A 19,068-nucleotide genomic window follows, 5' to 3' on the forward strand; every position below is an offset into this window, starting at 1 on the left:
TCCAGAAGAGAGCTGTGGCCTAGACACACACAGCACATTGTGTTGTTTTCCTCCAGTTCACAACCGTAAAATGGCTTCCAGAGACCATTGACTGTTACAAGTTAGAGGGAGGTGGACCTGTTGGATTAGTCATACCCACACATCTCTTCTTTCAGGGAGGAATGTCTTCTCCAGAAGTATTTCTTCTGATTTCCCAGATCTCATCAGTCAGGGCTAAGTCATTAGATTTGAAAAATTGGTAACTGGCCTTTTGATGCATTTGTGTGGGGAGCAGACCAGTGTAGGTAAGAGAAATGTGTAGAAGATTTAGGCAACCTTTGGTATCAACTGCTAATAGTTATAGGTATTTCGACACACCGATAATACATTTATTTATCTTAGATACATTTTATGTGTCCTTTAGTCACTAACCCTTATGAAGATTAAAAAGAAATAGAATTTCTATGACATTTTATTAGGAAAACTAGCCTAGTTAAAATTTCCAAGAAACATCAGCAAGTCTGTTGATTAAATAGTGTAAATATCCTGAAACCAACACTTACATACCTTACTATGTAATCTATGAAAAAGCCTAAAATTTAAAATATATAGTTCAATACATTATTACCAATTTTCTTACCAAGGCTGACCCAGTTAAAATATCTAAAGTCATATTTCCATTAATAAAGTCCACTCTGAGCCAATGTCTAGTTTAAACTAAATATATGACAAATACTTATAGTCTATTAAAAAATTAGAAATTTTTGGAGATTTTTTTTTTTTTTTTTGCATTGAATATAGAGCAAAACTCAAATGGCATTCACATAAGGAGAAATGTTTTGTTTTCCACTTTTTGTGAAACACAGGACATGCTTCCTATAATGAAGACTAGAGAAGATAGTAAGCATGTTGCTCATTCTTTCATTTAATAGTTTTTGACTGACAGTTACTACTATGTAACTTAGGGTTCAATGTTGAATTATTTATATACTACAAACTGGGAGATCACACTCATCTGATAAAGATACAAATGTTAAAAACAGTGAAACTATATACATGAGCAAAAATAGACACATGAACACAAAACATAACATATTCTAGAAGCATAGAAGAGGAGCACCTAGCTTTGCATGGTGAAATAGAAGACGTTTTCAGACAAAGGAGATAGCTAAAGTGCTTAAATCAGAATTATTTTACTAGTCCTGCCTGGGTGGCTTAGTTGGTTAGAGTGAAGATTTGTACACCAGAAGATTGTGGATTTGATCCCTGGTTGGGAGACGTACAGGAGGCAACCAATCTATGTTTCTCTCTCACATTGATGTATCTCTCTCTTTCTCTCATCTTACCTCCCTTACTTTCAATCTAAAATCAATAAACATATCCTCAGGTGAGAATTTTAAAAAAGAAAAAATTTTGCCTGGCTGGTGTGGCTCAGTTATTGAGTGTCAACCCATGCACGAGGAGGTCGCCAGTTTGATTCCCAGTCAGGGCACATGCCCAGGTTCTGGGTCCGATCCCCAGTGAGGGGCATGCAGGAGGTGGTCAATTGATGTTCTCTCTCATTGATGTTTCTATCTGTCTTTCCCTCTCCCTCTAAAATCAATAAAGAAAAAATATTTTTTAAAAATTAAAGGGCAGGTTTTGAAACATGGTGGACGACATGGACCAGCAACAAACTACCAACACTGTAGAAGAGCCCCTGGATCTTATCAGGCTCAGCCTGGATGAGCAAATTTATGTGAAAATGAGAAATGACAGAGAGCTTTGAGGTAGATTACATGCTTATGATCAACATTTAAATATGATATTGGGAGATGTGGACGAAACAGTGACTACTATAGAAATTGATGAAGAAATATATGAAGAGATATATAAATCAACAAAGCGGAATATTCCAATGCTCTTTGTCTGGGGAGATGGTGTCTAGTTGCCCCTCCATTGCAAGTTGGCTGAAACAAAAAATTTATCCTGTGTGGAAATGAGGAGACTTTATGAGATTGCGTCTTTAAATGTAGACATTCAAAGAGAAACCTGTATAAATTTTGACATTAAGAAATGGCCAAGGATTCTTCCACTCCTGAAATGAGTTGATTTGCACATAACTCACAAATTCTTAAGCTAAATGGCATTTTTATTTTTCTCCAACCAAGATGCAGCCCTCTTTTTTTTAGTTGATTTGTTCCATTGATTTTTTTAAAGACAATTTCTGATTTTTAAAATTATATTTGATGTTTTCTTTTTTGATTTTTTTAAACAACAACAACAAAAAAATTGAAGGGCAAAAACCCAGGATAGTCAACACAATATTGAAGAACAAAGTCAGATCAGACTTCAAGAGTTACTACAGTAATCTAGACAATGTGATATTGGTGAGGAAAAAACATGGACAAGTACATCAATGGAACATAATACAGAACCCAGAAATAGACCATACAGTCAAGTGAACTTTGACAAAGAAGCAAAAGCAATTCAATGCAGAAAGGATAGTCTCTTCAACAAGTGGTGCTAGAGCAACTGGGAAAAGCTTCTGCAATAATAATAATAATAATAATAATAATAATCTAGACCCAGACCTCAGATTTTTCACAAAAATGAATTCAAAATAGATCATAGGTCTAGATGTAATATCAAACACTAAGAAATTCTGGAAGCTAACATTGGAAAAATATACATGAGCTTAGGCAATGACTTACTTGACTAAAAACAGGATCCATGAAAAAATGATTGATAAGTTGAATTTCATTAACATTCAAAACTTCTGCAATACAAAAGATACTGTTAAGAGAATAAAAAGACAAGTCACAGACTGGGAAGAAAATTTGCAAAACATATAACTAATAAAATACTAGTATTTAAAATACCCAAAGAATTCTTAAAACTCAACAATATAAAAATGAGCAATACAATTTAAAAATAGGCAAAAGAGCCCAGCTGGTGTGGCTCAGTGGTGGAGGGTTGATTCATGTACCAAGAGGTTGCAAGTTCAATTCCCAGTCAGGGCACATGCCCAGGTTGTGAGCCAAATCCCCAGTAGGGGGCATGCAGGAGGTGGCCAATTGATATTCTCTCTCATCAATGTTTTCTATCTCTGTCTCCCTCTCCCTTCCTCTTTCTCTAAAATCAATAAAGAAAAAAAAAAAAAAAGAGCAAAAGATGCCCTGCCCATTTTGGCGCAGCCCTTGGATCATCAGCCAGCAGACCAAATGGTGGCAGATTCTATTCCAGTCAAGGTCATGTACCTGGGTTGCAGGTTTGATCCCTGGCCCTAGTCAGGGTTGTGCGGGAAGCAGTCAATTGATGTATCTCTCTCACACTGATGTCTCTCTCTCTCTCTCTTCCTTCTTCCTTTCCACTCTCTAAAGGTTGGTGGAGAAGTATCCTTGGGGAAGATTGAAAAATAAATAAATAAATAAATAAATAAATAAATAAATAAATAAATAAATAAAATAAAATAAAATAAAAATAGGCAAAAAATCTGAACAAATACCTTACCAAAAGAGGTAAACATTGCATAAAAGCATATGAAGAAATGCTCAACATTATATGTCACTAGGGAATTGCAAATTAAAACAACAATGAAATATCACTAAACACCTACTAGAATGGCTAAAACAACAAAACACACCAAATGCTGACATCGTTGTGGAATAACAGGAACACTCATGCTGTTCCTGGTGGGACTGTAAAATGGTGCAGCTGCTGTGGAAGACAGTTTGACAGTTTCTTCCAAAGCCGAACCTACTTTTCCTGTACAATCCATGCTTTCATGCTCCTTCGTATTTACTTAAAGTACTTGAAAACATATCCACACAAAACCTGCTCATGTTTACAGCAGCTTTATTCATAATTGCCAAAACCTTAGAAAACCAAGATTTCCTTTAGTAGGTGAATGAATAAAGAAATTGTGGTACATTCATACGTGGAATGCTATTTAATGATAAAAAGAAATACACTATCAAGCTACAAAAAGACACAAAGGAACCTTAAATGCACATTTTTAGGAGAAAGAAGCCAGCCTGAAAAGGTACATAATGTATGATTCCAACTATGTGACATTCTGAAGAGGAATCTATGGACAGTGGAATCTTTCGATCAGTGGTTGCTAGGGTATCCAAGGGAGGGAAGGAGGGATAAATAGATACATACAGCATTTTTAGGGCACAAAATTATTTTGCATGATACTGTAATGTGGATATATGTCATTATACATTTGTCAAAGCCCATGGAATTTACAACACAAAGAGTAAACCTGAATGTAAATTATGGACTTTCGTTAATAATAATGTACCAATATTGGCTCACCAGCTGTAGCAAATGTACCACACGAATGCAAAAGTTAATAAGGAGGGGAACTGAGGAAGGTTGGTAAGGGGATCTATGAAAATGAATGATTTCGGTTTGATGTAGAATACGGAAGTACATGTTATTCGGGTTGAGAACTATAACAATAGGTTTTGTTGTGTCAAATGTTGCAGCTAGATAAAGTAGTTTGTGAGTATGAGGAAACAATGTGAAATCTAGGCTACTATTTTTAGTGAAGTGGTAGGATGTAAGCCAATTTTTAATAAGTGGAATAAAGAAAGAATTTGAGAAATAAAATTGCAAGTTCAGAATAATAATTGAGAAGCATGATAAATAGAAAGAGGAAAGGCCAGCCCTCATTTGATCATGACTCATTGTGAAAATGTCACGGCACTTTTTAAAATTTATAGGTGGATTCAGATCTTTGATGAAGTTTTTTTGTTGTTGATACAGCATAAAGCTAGTTAATGGTATTCCAGCGAGTTTTAAAATGTACCCATAAAATGTGATAAGCTTATGCATAAAGTAGATTCAATTGTATAAAGTAGATTACTCCAGAATATATTGAGCAACAAAGGATAGTCTTTTAAACAAGGTTAAGTGTTTTACTTGAGATATTAAAACAGAATCCTCTGGAAAATAATGGTGGTTTCCAAATTTCTTGTTGACCTCTAATCCATGCAGTTTTTAAATTAAGATGAAGTAATTCTGAAAACTATGGCTTCTATTTTAAAACGATATGTTGGTTACTGAAAGGCATTTCTTCTATTAAAAGTTGATTTCCTAGGATAATAAGATTGACCATAATTCTGATCTACATTTAGATAATCCAAATAATAAATCACACTTTGCTTTTGTTTAGCATGTTTTTTACTCTCAAACATTTTTCTTAAATAATAGGAATAATCATATCACTATAGAAATGGTTTAATAAATGAATAAGACATATTCTCTTAGAAATCTTTAGCACAGTGAAATTGTGGATTATTTATTTTCTGATGTGCTTTTGGCTGTTATAGGTAGTTCTTAGGACTAGGTCTATGTTCCCAACACAACTTTATTACAGTATTTTTTTAAGTAATAGTTTTGTCTGGCTGGTGTGGCTCAGTGGTTGAGCATCGACCCATGCACCAAGAGGTCACCAGTTCAATTCCAGGTCAGGACATATGCCCAGGTTGTGGGCCCGATCCCCAGAGGGGGGCATGCAGGAGGTGGCTAATCAATGTTCTCTCTCATTGATGTTTCTGTCTCTCTCTCCCTCTCACTTCCTCTTTTTCTCAAATCAAAGGAAAAAATATTTTTTTTAAATAAAGTAATAGTTTCTTTTCATCTAAGTGGGTATTTTCTTCACATTTTTACTGAAAAAATTTTAAATGTTGAAATATACTATGTGAGGTAATAAAAACAAATGTAAGTTCTCAAACATCCATACCCTTTAGTTATGACTATACATAAATGTATATGTATAGAGTATATGTACGTGTATGTGTATGTGTATGTGTATATGTATATGTATATGTATATGTATATGTATATGTATATGTATAGAGTGCGATATGTAAAAAATATCACCAAAAGAAAGCTGTCTATTTGTACTGGTTTTTGAGGTTAATTAAAGATTAAACTTCACATCTCCAACAAATAAACTCTCAAGAAGGTCATGTGTTGTTTAAATTTTCTATTTGGAGCAATTAAATCAGTCCCATAAGACAAGTTTAGAAATGACTAAGTATTCCATGATAATGAGATCTCTGTCCATGAAATGCTTATCAGAGTGCTATGGGCTATTCAATTAAACTAAGAACCTTGGTTGGCATAAAAATAGTCAAGTCGCTACCGAATAATTACTAATAATTGTAGAAAATTCTGAACCTTTTTATTTTTATCTAGGATAAATTACCATGGAATAAAACAAATTTAATTATGTTAATATAGTACAGATTTATAAGAATATAATGTATGATAAAAGGTAATTGGTTAAATTAACTATAATGCAATCATACAATGTAATATTATGCAGTAATTTAAAATTATATGTTGAAGACTATGTAGTGATATAAAAGAGGCTAATAACATTTAGGTCAGGGGAAAAATCCAAGTTCAGTGCCTTTTGGGGGAAAAACAAATGCATATTCTAACAAAAAGTGTTGTCCCTCATTATTTCTTGAGAACTAATGATCCCAGTCTCATCATGAGAAGATAATAATTCTATAGCCTTTCTGCCTGTGCTTAGATTTAAGATCAATTCATATGGGGAAGAGGTTTTTCACCACTATGGCTAGCATGGTGAAACTTATCTGTTTCATGTATCTCCTTCAATTTGTACAATAATAGAGAAAGAAAGAATTATAAGTCATTAGTTTCCACAGGTGATAAAATCTGTAGCAAATTAAAGACACAGAACAATTGATTCAGAAAGACCCCTAACAGTCATTTAGTTTCACTAGCGATTTTACTAATAGGGACTTCAAGGGACTGAACTGTTGACTTATTTTATTCTAACTTGCACTGTTGATGGAATATTTGGGGCTAGAATTAAAGACATAAAAGTTTCAAAATTCTTCATAGATTTTGAGTAGAAAAAACCCCACACACACCAAATCCCAAGAACTGATAAAATTTAAATGAGAAGTTGACAAAGCCACAATTTCTTCTAGTCATGGTATAAGACTATGACAACTCTCAGAAAACAATAGATGGCTTAGTAAAACACAGGTAAGGTTACAAAGTTTTGGATAACAAAAATTTCAAACATGATCAAAAGGAATCTACCAATATAAATATATGCATTACTCTAATTAATAGCAAGGCAATAGTTATTATTTTTTAAAATGCATTGAACATTTACAGAATTTGATTCTGTAGTAGACCACAAAGAAATTCCGTTAAGTTTTTAAAAAGTTCTTTCAACCCATAATCTATGTCTCTACATCAGTACTTTTTTTGTAAAAAAAGAAATATATATATTAAAATTAAAAAACATTCATATTAAAAAATACATCTATGACCCGTGGGACAATAGCAACAAATATTAACATTTATATTATTGGGTTTAAAAGAGAGGACAAAGAAAGAGATGTTGACAAGATTCTTAAAATAATGAATAAATAGTCCCCAAATATGGTGAAAGACATATACCTACAGATTCAAGAAATTAAGTTAATACGAAGCAGGATACACCCAAAGAAGTCCACTCCAGACATATCATAAACATCTGACAACTAAAAACAACCAAAAGAGAAATCTTAACATTGGCTAGAAAGAGACCACATTATTTACAGATAATAACAACTCACATGATAATGGATTTATCATCTGAAATCATGGAGGGTAGAAAAAACAGCCCAGCAGCTTTTTGGTTCTGAGAGAAAAGAAAGGTCAACCATAAAGCCTGCATCTGGTGAAACTATTATTCAGGAATGAAGAAGAAATAAAGACAATCTCAGGTGAAAGAACACTAAAAGCAAAGATCAATAGCAAATTTACCTTTGAAATATGGCTAACAGGAAGTTTTCTAAAGAGAAAGCAAATGATAACAAAGAAAGCTTCAGAAACAAATAAGGACAGTCTGGCTGGTGTGTCTCAGTGGATTGAGCATCATCCCATGGACTGAGAGGTCTCAGTTCAATTACTGGTCAGAGCACATGCTGGAATTGCAGGCTCAATCCCCAGTAGGACGGCTGGCTGATGGGTGTTTCTCTCTCACATTGATGTTTCTCTCTCTCTCTCTCTCAAAAAAAAAAAAACACAATTAAAAACATATTAAAAAAAAAAAAAGGACATTGGAATGATTAAAAAAGAAGAGGAAAATAAAATAGAGTATTCTTCTCATGAGTTTCTTAAATCATATTTGATGGTTGAAGCAAAATTGTAACATAACCTAGTGGTGCCCATGTGTGTAGGGGAAATGCTTAAGATAATAATTATATTTAAAAATGAAGAAGGTAGTTCGGCTAGTGTGGCTCAGTGGTTGAGCAGCGACCCATGCACCAAGAGGTCACTGGTTCAATTTCTGGTCAGGGCACATGTTCAGGTTGTGAGCCCAATCCCCATTTGGGGGCATGCAGAAGGTGGCCAGTTGATGTTCTCTCTCATCGATGTTTCTCTCTCTCCCTCTCCCTTCCTCACTCTCTAAAGTTAATTAAAGAAAAAAGTTAAAAAAAAAAAAAAAGGGTAAATAGACCTAAACAAAAATAAGATTTCTACAGTTTGTTCAAAGAAATAAAACCCCATATCAGTAGACCATTATAAGTTAAATGTACAGTGTAATATCTAGAAAACTCAAGATAAACTATAACTTTGGTCATAGAATAAACCTCAACAAATGTAAAAGAATTGCACTCGTACAGAGCATGTCTCTGACTATATGGACTCAATTGAGAAATTAGTAACAAAAACAATAGAAAAATCTCCAAACATTTGAAAATTAAACAGCACAAATATAAACCCTCTTGGAGTCAAGGAGGAAGTTGAAAAAGAGGTGAAAAATGCATAGAGCTGAATGAAAATGAACAGACACCAAATCAAAGTATGCAGGATGCAGCCAAAGCAATGCAGAGAGAAACTGATAGCATTACATTATTATAATTAGGAACAAGGAAAGTTCTCAAGTTAATAGTTGAATTTTCTACCTTAAGAAATTAGAAAAAAGAAGAACAAAATAAACCCAAATAAGCAGAAGGAGAGAAATAGTGAAAATAAGAGAAAAAGTTAATAAAGTTGAAAATAAGGAAATTTTAAAAAATCAATAAAACAAAAGGTTGGTTTTTTGTTTGTTTGTTTGTTTGTTTGTTTTTAAAGATGAATCTCTAGCAAGACTGAGAAGATTGGAATACACAAATCAACAATACCAGGGATAAAACCTGGGCTATTACTAGTACAGATTCTGAATCAACTAAAAGAATGATAAGGATTATTACAAAGAATATTGCACTCATGAATTTGACAACATAGAAGAAATGAATCAATTCCTTGAAAACCACCACTACCAAACTCAAACCTAATGAAATATATAACCTGAGTAGTCTTATACCAAATAAAAACATTAAACTTGTAATAAGAAAGCTCCTGAAAGGAAAAAGTCAAGAAACATACCTCAGTTCAAAGTACAACTTGAATTAAATTGGGCTGAGTAGTTGCAACCCAGAGCTTCATTACTATAGCACATGTTTTAAATTAATGTTGTTGTTTTTTAAAATGTAAAAGACCAAACATATTTCCCTACACCACCCCCAAAAAAAGAAAAATTAAGTTGTATCATTGATGTGTTACCCTTTATTTTTTTTTAAGATATGTTTTTATTGATTTTTTAGAGAGAGAGGAAGGGAAAGAGAGATAGAAACCTTGATGTGAGAGAGATACATTGATTGATTGCCTCCTGCATGCCCCCCGCCCCCCCACTGGGGATCAAGCTGCTACCCAGGCATATGCCCTGACTGGGAATTGAATGGGGACCTCTCAGTCTGTGGGAAATTGCTCTATCCACTGTGCCACACTGGCCGGGCATCCCTTATTTCTTTATGTTCTAAAACATAAGAAAGGTATTGTGTTGATTCACAAGGGAAATGTCTGATTATCAGTGACCACTGGGAATCATTTTATATAGCTAAGAGGCATATCACGTTGAAGTACACTTTAAATATATATTTTAAGAATATTTTTGCCCGGCCGGTGTGGCTTAGTGGTTGAATATCAACCGATGCACCAAGAGGTCACGGGTTCAATTCTCGGTCAGGGCACATGCCCAGGTTGTGGATCTGATCCCCAGCGGGAAGCATGAAGGAGGAAGCCAATCAATGTTCTCTCTCTCTGATGTTTCTCTCTCTCTCCCCCTCCCTCCCTTCCTCTCTCTAAAAAGCAATAAAATAAAATAAAAATAAAAAAAATAATATTTTTTTTGCTTGACTTTTTCCTAGATATCACTGACCACTCTATTTGTGTCCATATAGTAAGGCCTTTTTAGAAACAGAACAAAACATTAAAAAATGTAAACTCTTTATTATTTAATTTCACCTGCATTCATTTCTCTAAAAGGCATGTTATTCCTGTTACCCTTCCCCTGGTAAATAACTCTACTCTTCGTGGCTCCCAAGTCTTGTCACCTCCATGACCTGTTTCCCCACAGAATTCTATGTAGCCCTCTGGTGGAAATCAGTTACCTTTGCCACCCTTGGCCCTGCTTTTGGTGAGACAATGCTCCAGTCATCACTGGTACAGATTTGCTCCCACCCTCCTTGCTACAGGTTTTCTTCAAAGCTGGGTATATAATCAAATCAAATCAAATCAAATCAAATCAAATCAAATCAAATCAAAACCTATCTGGCCCAGCCGGTGTGGCTCAGTGGTTGAGCATCAACCCATGCACCAAGAGGTCACCAGTTTGATTCCCTGTCAGGACACATGCCCACATTGTGGGCCCGATCCCCAGTGGGGACAATACAGGAGGCGGCCATTTGATGTTATCTTCCATCGATATTTCAATCTCTCTCTCCCTTCTTTCCTCTCTCTCTAAAAATCAATAAAAAAAAAATACTTTAAAAAAACCTATCTGATTCAAGGAGGGAGAAATGTAACCTCTAATGTGGGAAGGACTCATCTTTCCTTGTGCTTGAGCCGCAAGAAGAGAATCTCTAATTTTTCTTAGATTCCAGTGTTGTGATGCGAGATTTCTAGGTCCTATGGCTGTTTCTTTAAACATTATGAACACACCTGAATTTGCTGAGTCGGAGTTTCATATTATTAGGCTGGCTCATGATAGAGAGATTCGATCTTTAGTAGCTTGGTTTGAGCTATTTGTCTGAGGTCATGCTTATCTTTAAGCTTGTTATGTTTATGTAGGACAATTAATTCATATTTCAGTGTCCTGGTATTGGTTCAGGAAGAGACCTGCTTGACATAATTCCTATCTTAACGCTTATCCTATTATATTTAGATTATTAATTTATGTGATTTTTCTCCCTCAAAACAGTGTGAGCTATTTGTGGAATGAGATTATGTAGCAGCTCATTCATATTTTTGATCTCCAGTTTCAAGTTCACAGCACAGCAATTAGAGAACAATTAATAAATATTTTTAAAATTCCACAATATCTTCCGGAGATATATTCCAAGACCCCCATTGGATGCCTGGAACGACAGACAATACCGGACCCTACATATACTGTTTTTATTCTCTATACATACATATCTATGATAAAGTTTAATTTATAAGTAGGCACCGTAAAAAAGTAACAACAATAACTAATAGTAAAATTAAAAAATCATAATGATATGCTGTAAAAATGTTAGGTGACTATGGTCTCTTTCAAAATATATCATAACCATTCCTGACTCACAGTAAGTGAGTCTGATGTCTCTGGTTTCAGGGGATCCCTTGCTGAAGTCTTGTATCGACTCAGTGTTTTCTGGCACAACACGTTGCCAGAAATCAACACGTTTTCCTTTCATGTCTTCCTCCCACAAATTTTGTTTGTTTGTTTGTTTTTTATTGATTTTTGAGAGAGAGGAAGGGAGAGGGTGAGAGAGATAGAAATGTCAATGAGAGAGAACGTCGATTGACCGCCTCCTGCATGCCCCCCACTGGGGATCGGCCCACAACCTGGGCATGTGCCCTGACCAGCAATCGAACCGGCGACCTCTTGGTACATAGATCCACGCTCAGCCACTGAGCCACACTGGCCAGGCTTCCACCCACAAATTTAATGTTGTTTCCATCTTAACTAAGCACTTATCATGCAGTGTAGCCATAACTTCTGCAGTTTTAGGCGCAACAGCAAAGCTAGCAGTTTTTTTAACTTTCTTCACAATTTCACTGATGGAAGTTTCATTCTTACCTTAGGTCTTAGCCACCTTAGCTTTTTTTTTTTCTTACTAAGTCCAGAACTTTCATCTTTTCACCTAAAGAAAACTGTTGATGGCTTCTCTTTGGCATATCCAAAGTTCAGCATCACTATTCCTGCACTTTGGGGCCATATTAAGTAAAATAAGGGTGACGAACACAAGCACTGTGATAACTGCCACAGTCAATCTGTTAGCAGTGGTGGCTACTATGTGACTAATGGGTGGGGAGTGTACACCCGGTGGAGATACTGGACAAAGAAATGATTCTCGTCCTGGCCTAAATGGATTGGGACTCATGAGATTTTGTCAGATGGCTCAAAAAGGCATGCGATTTAAAACGTATGAATTGTTTATTTTTGGTAATATCCATTTAATATTTTTGGATCACAGTTGACTAGGGTAACTGAAACCATGGAAAACAAAACTGCCCGTAAGGAGCACTATCATCAATAGCAAGATAACTGCTTTTTAACTTTAAGAGGAGAAACTTACATTATTTGTATATTGTTTCATGGTTTTTCTTTGTTTGAGTTGTAGGTACATACTTTTGATACTTTCAGCAATCCTGTAGTGTACGGAATTCTGGACATTGTATGTATGGATAGTAATCTTAACTTTTTCTCTTTTTTTAGAATAAATGTCTAACAGGGAGAGAACTGCTCATTTATCCAAGTAGCGCTTTGTACAATCAGAAAATAGTTAACTAACCATAAGCCTATTTTGCCCTAACCTACTAAAACTAAATAAACACACAAATAAAAGTTTATACATATAACATAGACGGTTCTTTGTAGACCTTGATTTAGAAACTTTATAGCCATTGGAGAACATAATACTCTCCAGGCCAAATAACATTCCGAGTTAAAGAATCATCTCTCTCCACACACATTCTTATGTGAATGTTATTACTGTACATAACATTAATAAATCTGCAGGTCAAACAAATTGTAAAAAAATACCACATCCTTATTAACCTCAACGGCAGAGGAATTTTTAAAAATCCTTTTGACTTGGGGATTTTTACTTTTAATAACATTAGTGTAAAAATATGCACTTCTGCGCATGAATGTAGAGTATATTGTTTAAATATTCTGATCCATTTATATTATCCATTTTTTTGTTAGTACCTTGTACCCTTCAATGAATTTATGTTTTCATAATGAATATTTATTAAAATAAAAAATAGTGAAAAATTGTATCTCAATATAAAGGGAAAACAATTTTTAGCCCAGCCGGTGTGGCTCAGTGGTTGAGCATCGAACCATACACCAAGAGGTTGCCAGTTCGATTGCCAATCAGGGCACATGCCCAGGTGTGGGCCAAATTCCCAGTGGGGGCATGCAGGAGGCGGCCAATCAATGTCCTCGCTCATTGATGTTTCCATCTCTCTCCTCTTCCCCTTTCCTCTCTCTCTAAAATCAATAAAGCAAAAAAATTTTTTAAAAATAAAGTAAAAACAATTTCTAATTGCCTATTGGCCACTTTCCAGCATCGTCTATTTACTAATCTGTTAATTTAATCAGATTCACCTTCTGGTTGAATTGTGAAAAATACCTTTTTAAGAATCATAGTACTGTAATTGAAATGATTGATGTGCTTCTCATATTTAAAGCTTTTAAATTCTGTTTATCTAGTGAATTTTAGATCACAGAGAGCCTGATTATCAAATTAAGTATTTAATATCTTCTAAGTTTGGTAAAGTAGAGTTGGTCTCTGCAAACAACAACAAAACAACCACAAAAAGCCTGTTGTACTATTCTAGTAATTCAATTCTAGTTTTTAAAATCTATTTGTTTATTTTTGATGCCCCAATGCAAATGTCAGTAATTACTGCTACCTTTTATTAAATTAACAGCAGACAATATAAAACTTACATAGTTTCAGTAAATAAAATGAGGACACAGAAAGGTTCTTCTTGGTGTGTTTTTGTGATGGTATTGGCAGGTATTTAATTTACTCCTGAATTTTTAATACCTAGGGTTTTATTTTATTTTTTTCTTTTTCTTTTTAAAAAGTTGAATTCAATCTCATAGATGCATTTGGCACATGGCACCACTGTAGATGGTTGGTTTTAATAGATCAAGTATTGTTTCCCTCCACCTTATAATGAAATATTTCAGACATGGCCAAATTGTGCCTTTTGGAAATCTCAGTTATCATTAAACTATAGCTTCTGATGACCACAGACACTCTGCAAAGACATTTAATGCCCATCTCTCCTTATCTTCCATCAGCTGGTTGTCATGGAGAGGCAAACAATAGTTTTGCATAAGGAGAGGAAAGCAGCTATGGTTAATTCCCTTAGTCAACCTGGTGAATCGCCTGCTGCATTTCAGGCTTGATACTGCTGAGACTGGGGTTGGTAGTAGACAGGGTCATTGAAGACAGGGAAGAAGGTGCTCAGCATGGAAGTGAAGTGACTCCCACCTTAGTTTAGTTAACTCCCTGACTTAGCCATTTCCTCTTTCCCTGACTTAAAGAGGAGTCCTAGCTCTTATTGAAATGGAGGTAAATAAATGCACAGCAGGTGAGAAAGAAAGACATGGGCAATTGGAATTGAAGAACATAAATAGAAGACAATCTAAAAAGAGAAGTTTCTAAATAGAAAGAGAAAGCTTAGAAGCAGTATAGCATAATTGTTCTAGAGAACTTTGTAGACTCTCAAAATCCTTCCTTTGTATTTACTCAGGTATGGGATCCTGGACAAGCTGCGAAGAATAAAGGCCATTATGCATATAAGGTGCCTGGCACTGTGTCTGGTACATGAAAGATGTGCAATAAATCATACCTTTCCTGCATATCCTCATGATAGTTAGGAATAAAAACAGAGTAGCATATTTTTACAGTAACCCATTGACACTACACACTTGGTAATTATTTTTCTAGAATTGTGACGAATTTAAAAATTAGGATAAGAAAACCTAGAACAAAATGAGTTTAGTATAAAAAATATTCCTAGTAAAATATTTTTTTCACATATTCAATGATTGATGTTTGTTGATTGATTCACTTGGTTTAGCGTACAAAAAGTTAAAAGGATAGAGAAAAAAGTTCAGCAGTAACATTAAAGCTTGGAGTGGCCATAATATCGGCTTTTCCTAATGTATATAAACTATTATTTGGCATGTGGTAAAAGAAGTGACAGAAAGGGATCTGGGAATCTGAAGACCAGTGTCTTGCTGTGAGATCCAATTTGGTAAAGCATGATCAGAAAGAAAACCTAGCTCTAGCCCTGCCACTTTCCTGGTACCACTGTTGTTCTGCCCATTACAAACATCCCACTCCAATCTCTTCTTTTTTAGCTTTTCCAGTTCTCTACGCTGGTTTTCAATAAAACTGAGAAGCACAGTCAGCGAATTATTCCCCTCTGCATTCTCACACCTTGAGGTCCAAGTTTACTCACCACCCCTTCCCTATCTTACCTCCCACTTACTCCTCTTCCAGTACTCTCCCCAGCTGTGTTTTGCTCTCAGCAAGCTTTCAATTAATCCCCATTGAGCTGTTAGCTGATAACCAAGGTGTTTACTGAAGTGTGAATTCTCTCAGGATATTAAAAATTTAAAAGGAGGCTCTTTGAAGACCCAAACATTCTGTTATATAGAGAAACTGAGAGGAGGCGTTCCTGTGATTAATAATATCACACCATCGCACTTAGGAGACTTTTACTCGCACAAACATGCCCAGAAGCTTAGCCTTGACAATGACGAGGGCGTTGGAGAATAGCAGAGGTTTAAGGAGTCCTGCTAGTAGTGAGAGATGAGCTGTCCTATACCATCCCGGCACAAATACACTGGAGACAGGCTCGTTCTACCTCCTTTGACTCAGAGCATTTCCAAATTGCAACTTGTTGGTAAATCCTGCTCTACTGTCAGATCTGCAGTTTGATACCCTATTAGAGGCTTTTCTCCCAGACAAGTATAACTGTCACTTTGTGTTCTTCAACACATTTTTACTTCTTGCAGTAGTTGATGTGAAGCTGCATTTTGGGAACTTGCCAGTAAAAGCTAGATGTGAAGAGTTTCTGTGAACGTGTTAGGGTCATCAGCGAGATGTATGCATTTGGTGTAAACTGAGGTATAAAAATAAGTATATATGCTCCCATAAATCTAAGGGTGATGATGCTAGTCTTAGATGACAATTATTATGCTAAAATATAGAATGGATGCTGAAGGGGGGGAGGGTTGCTGTATCATCCCTCATCAAATACTTTGTGGCAAATCATCTATTTTAAAGGTAGCTTACAAAGGTTAAAAGGTCATTTTAAATTGAACAATTACTGACTTGCTGTACATCAGAGTTTCATCTAAGGCACAATTGCTGTGCTTTATCCATTAGATTTAAATTTTGAAAAATGAGGTTTATAAACATGTTAAAATATTCTCATTAAATTGAGAGGAACGTAATTCTTCAAATTTTAGGTAAAGAGGGGACACTGGGGATGTAGAAGGATGAAGGACAAAAAGCAGGAAGAGGTGATAATGGACGGTAGACCTCCTAATGATTACCTATGATATCCTAATCAGAAATTAGAATATACTAAAGTACATGTCCATCTGTGACTAGGCCAAAATAAATGCCTTTGGAGAATAATACACTTCAGTATGCTTAAAGTTATTTAACATGTGTTTACATCATTCAGGACTTCTATGAACTGTAATGGTAAATTCCCCTTCCCCTCCCCCCATCATTCACCACAGTGGAAAAGGAAGGAAAATATCTGAGTTAAAAAAAATATAGCATTTTCCCTTTAATTTATTTTACATATTATACATGCACTTTTAAATCCTACATTTAAAAATTAGAAACCAATATTAATTGATCATTGTGTTTAATTCCTATTTTAATGTAGTTTGAAAAACGTTATACAGGTGTTAGGAGATTGAAATGGAAACTGAGAAAGTACTGCTGCTCTTCAAATAGCTCCTGCAGTCTGGAAGCCACATGAAATTTTCAAAGGTCATAGCTTTGGGAGCTGTTGTTTTGGCTGAAATAATCTCTCTTAATTTAGAGATTCATATTGCTATTGCATTTTTTTTAGCCTCCATCAATCTCTTGATTTACATATAATAATCACTTCACCGAGTCTGTGGGAGAGATTCACTTCATCGGCTTTTCTTTACAGGGGGCTAATCACTGGTTTCCTTCCAATTTATTTAGAATATTCTGTGGAAATACCATGGAGAGCCCAGTATTTTGTCACAATTCGAAGTTCGGAGGGCAAAATTAGTGTTAGGTCTTCAAAACTTATATTTTGCAGGAGGGAAACACAGGTTGGACTTTTACAGTCTTTAATTCAGGCAACAGAACCTAAAACACAGTTGCCAAGGAGTTTTTATTAAGGGAATATATCTTACGGTATGTGGGAGATTAAGGCGAACTCAAACGCCCTACCTGGTAATGATTCTTTTTTTAAAAAAGGAAAATAATTCTACCCTTTACTATGAAAGTTGCACTCTGTAATAATCCAGAAGATCACGCCGACATATTTTAAGGTTTCTGAAATTCAACACAGCTGCCAAATCCCTACAGACGGCTTTGCCTTAGGTCGAAGCTCAGCCCAGGAGGTTTACAGGACAGCAAGTCCGGGGGATTCTTTGACTTGGTGAGGCATAAAGTTTTCTTCAGATATCATTTCTCACATCTGACTTCGACAATGCAGAGCCGAGGCAACTAAGAGAAGTGCAGTACGCTTGGCGTTAAACAAATCCGGAGCAGAGAGAATGATCAGGCTGTGTGGCGACCCAGGAGAACCCCTCCTGGAGGGGAGAGGTTAGAAAGCCGATAAGGATTCTTAGGCGAGGAGCCAGCGCATCTTCTACCTCCAGCCCAGCGGCGCATCCGGAGTTAACTGCAGCTCGCATCCATAGAGAGGAAGGTGGGATAGGAGGAGGTGGAAGAGGAAAAAAAAAAAAAAAAAGCTGGGGGAGGGAGGGGTGAACCAACCGGAGTAAGCCGGAGAGCTGCGCGCGGGGGGAGGCGGAGATGCGGGGAGCGCGCCGGGCGCTGGGAGCTGACTGGACCGCTCCAGACCGCGACGCGTGCGGCGGCTCCTGAAAGCTGCGAGTTGGCCGAGCCCCGCTGCATATCCTGCAAGAGCTGCGAGCACAGTGCGGGCTCACAACAAGGTGATGTGCCAGGAAGCATTCTCTCCCTGGCTCGGGCTGCGGCGGCTACGGCTTCCTTCCTTACACCCACCTCTGCTCCCTCGGGTCTGCGGGTCTGCGTGCCCGGCTCTGGGGGTAAAGCCTGTCCCTGCTTGTCTCCTCCTCCTTCTATTCCCGTCGTAGCTGATGCATGTTTTCCAGGGTCTCCCCGGTCGTCGTACCCCTTGTTTGACTCTCCCCCCCACCCCCCGGTTGTGTCTCCTTTCCCAGATGCTCAAGGTGCCAGCCGTATTGTGTGTGTGTGCAGCCGCTTGGTGCAGTCAGGCTCTCGCAGCTGCCGCGGCGGTGGCTGCGGCCGGGGGGAGGTCAGACGGCGGTAATTTTCTGGATGATAAACAATGGCTCACCACAATCTCTCAGTATGACAAGGAAGTCGGACAGTGGAACAAATTCCGAGACGTAAGTGCTGCGCACCCCCATTCCCGGGCACACGGGCGCGCTGCTCCGAGGCCGGGGCCGCGGCGGCGGGGGCGGGTGGGCAGGGGGTTCGGTTTTCCCAGCAGAGGGGTCTCCGGAGCCGCGGCGGCGCACGGCGGCCGGGGAAGTTGGCAGTTCCGGTGCCCCCTCCTGGCTAGGGCCACGGGAAGGGCTAGCTGGCCCGCAGCGCTGGAGTTCAGGGCTCGCCAGGTTCCCACTGTACCGCCCCCCTTCCTCTCCGGCCCCCAAAGGTTTTCAAAGTGCTGGCTCGCCCTTCTCAACTTTTCAATGGTGTTTCTGGCACTAGTAAACACGGTAGATGTGCTTTTGCGATGTATTGCTACGAAAGTAACTAGGATCGATCCCGT

The 19,068-nt window shown here is 37.1% G+C and overlaps 1 protein-coding gene and 1 pseudogene across 1 annotated transcript in view; both read left to right on the forward strand.

Moving 5' to 3' along the window:
* Window positions 1-1,627: 1,627 nt before the first annotated feature.
* Window positions 1,628-1,932, forward strand: LOC118616363 (annotated as a pseudogene).
* A 16,179-nt stretch (window positions 1,933-18,111) lies between these two features.
* The window catches only part of SPOCK3 (SPARC (osteonectin), cwcv and kazal like domains proteoglycan 3), a 342,954-nt gene continuing 341,997 nt past the window's right edge, over window positions 18,112-19,068 (forward strand). Inside the window, exons 1-2 of the mRNA XM_036282120.1 lie at window positions 18,112-18,244; window positions 18,494-18,682. Of these exons, the coding sequence (XP_036138013.1) occupies window positions 18,494-18,682 (189 nt within the window). The 5' untranslated portion in view covers window positions 18,112-18,244. The remainder of the gene's footprint in view (window positions 18,245-18,493; window positions 18,683-19,068) is intronic.

Source organism: Molossus molossus, unplaced genomic scaffold (assembly GCF_014108415.1).
Source record: "Molossus molossus isolate mMolMol1 unplaced genomic scaffold, mMolMol1.p scaffold_m16_p_4, whole genome shotgun sequence".
Classification (NCBI taxonomy): domain Eukaryota; kingdom Metazoa; phylum Chordata; class Mammalia; order Chiroptera; family Molossidae; genus Molossus; species Molossus molossus.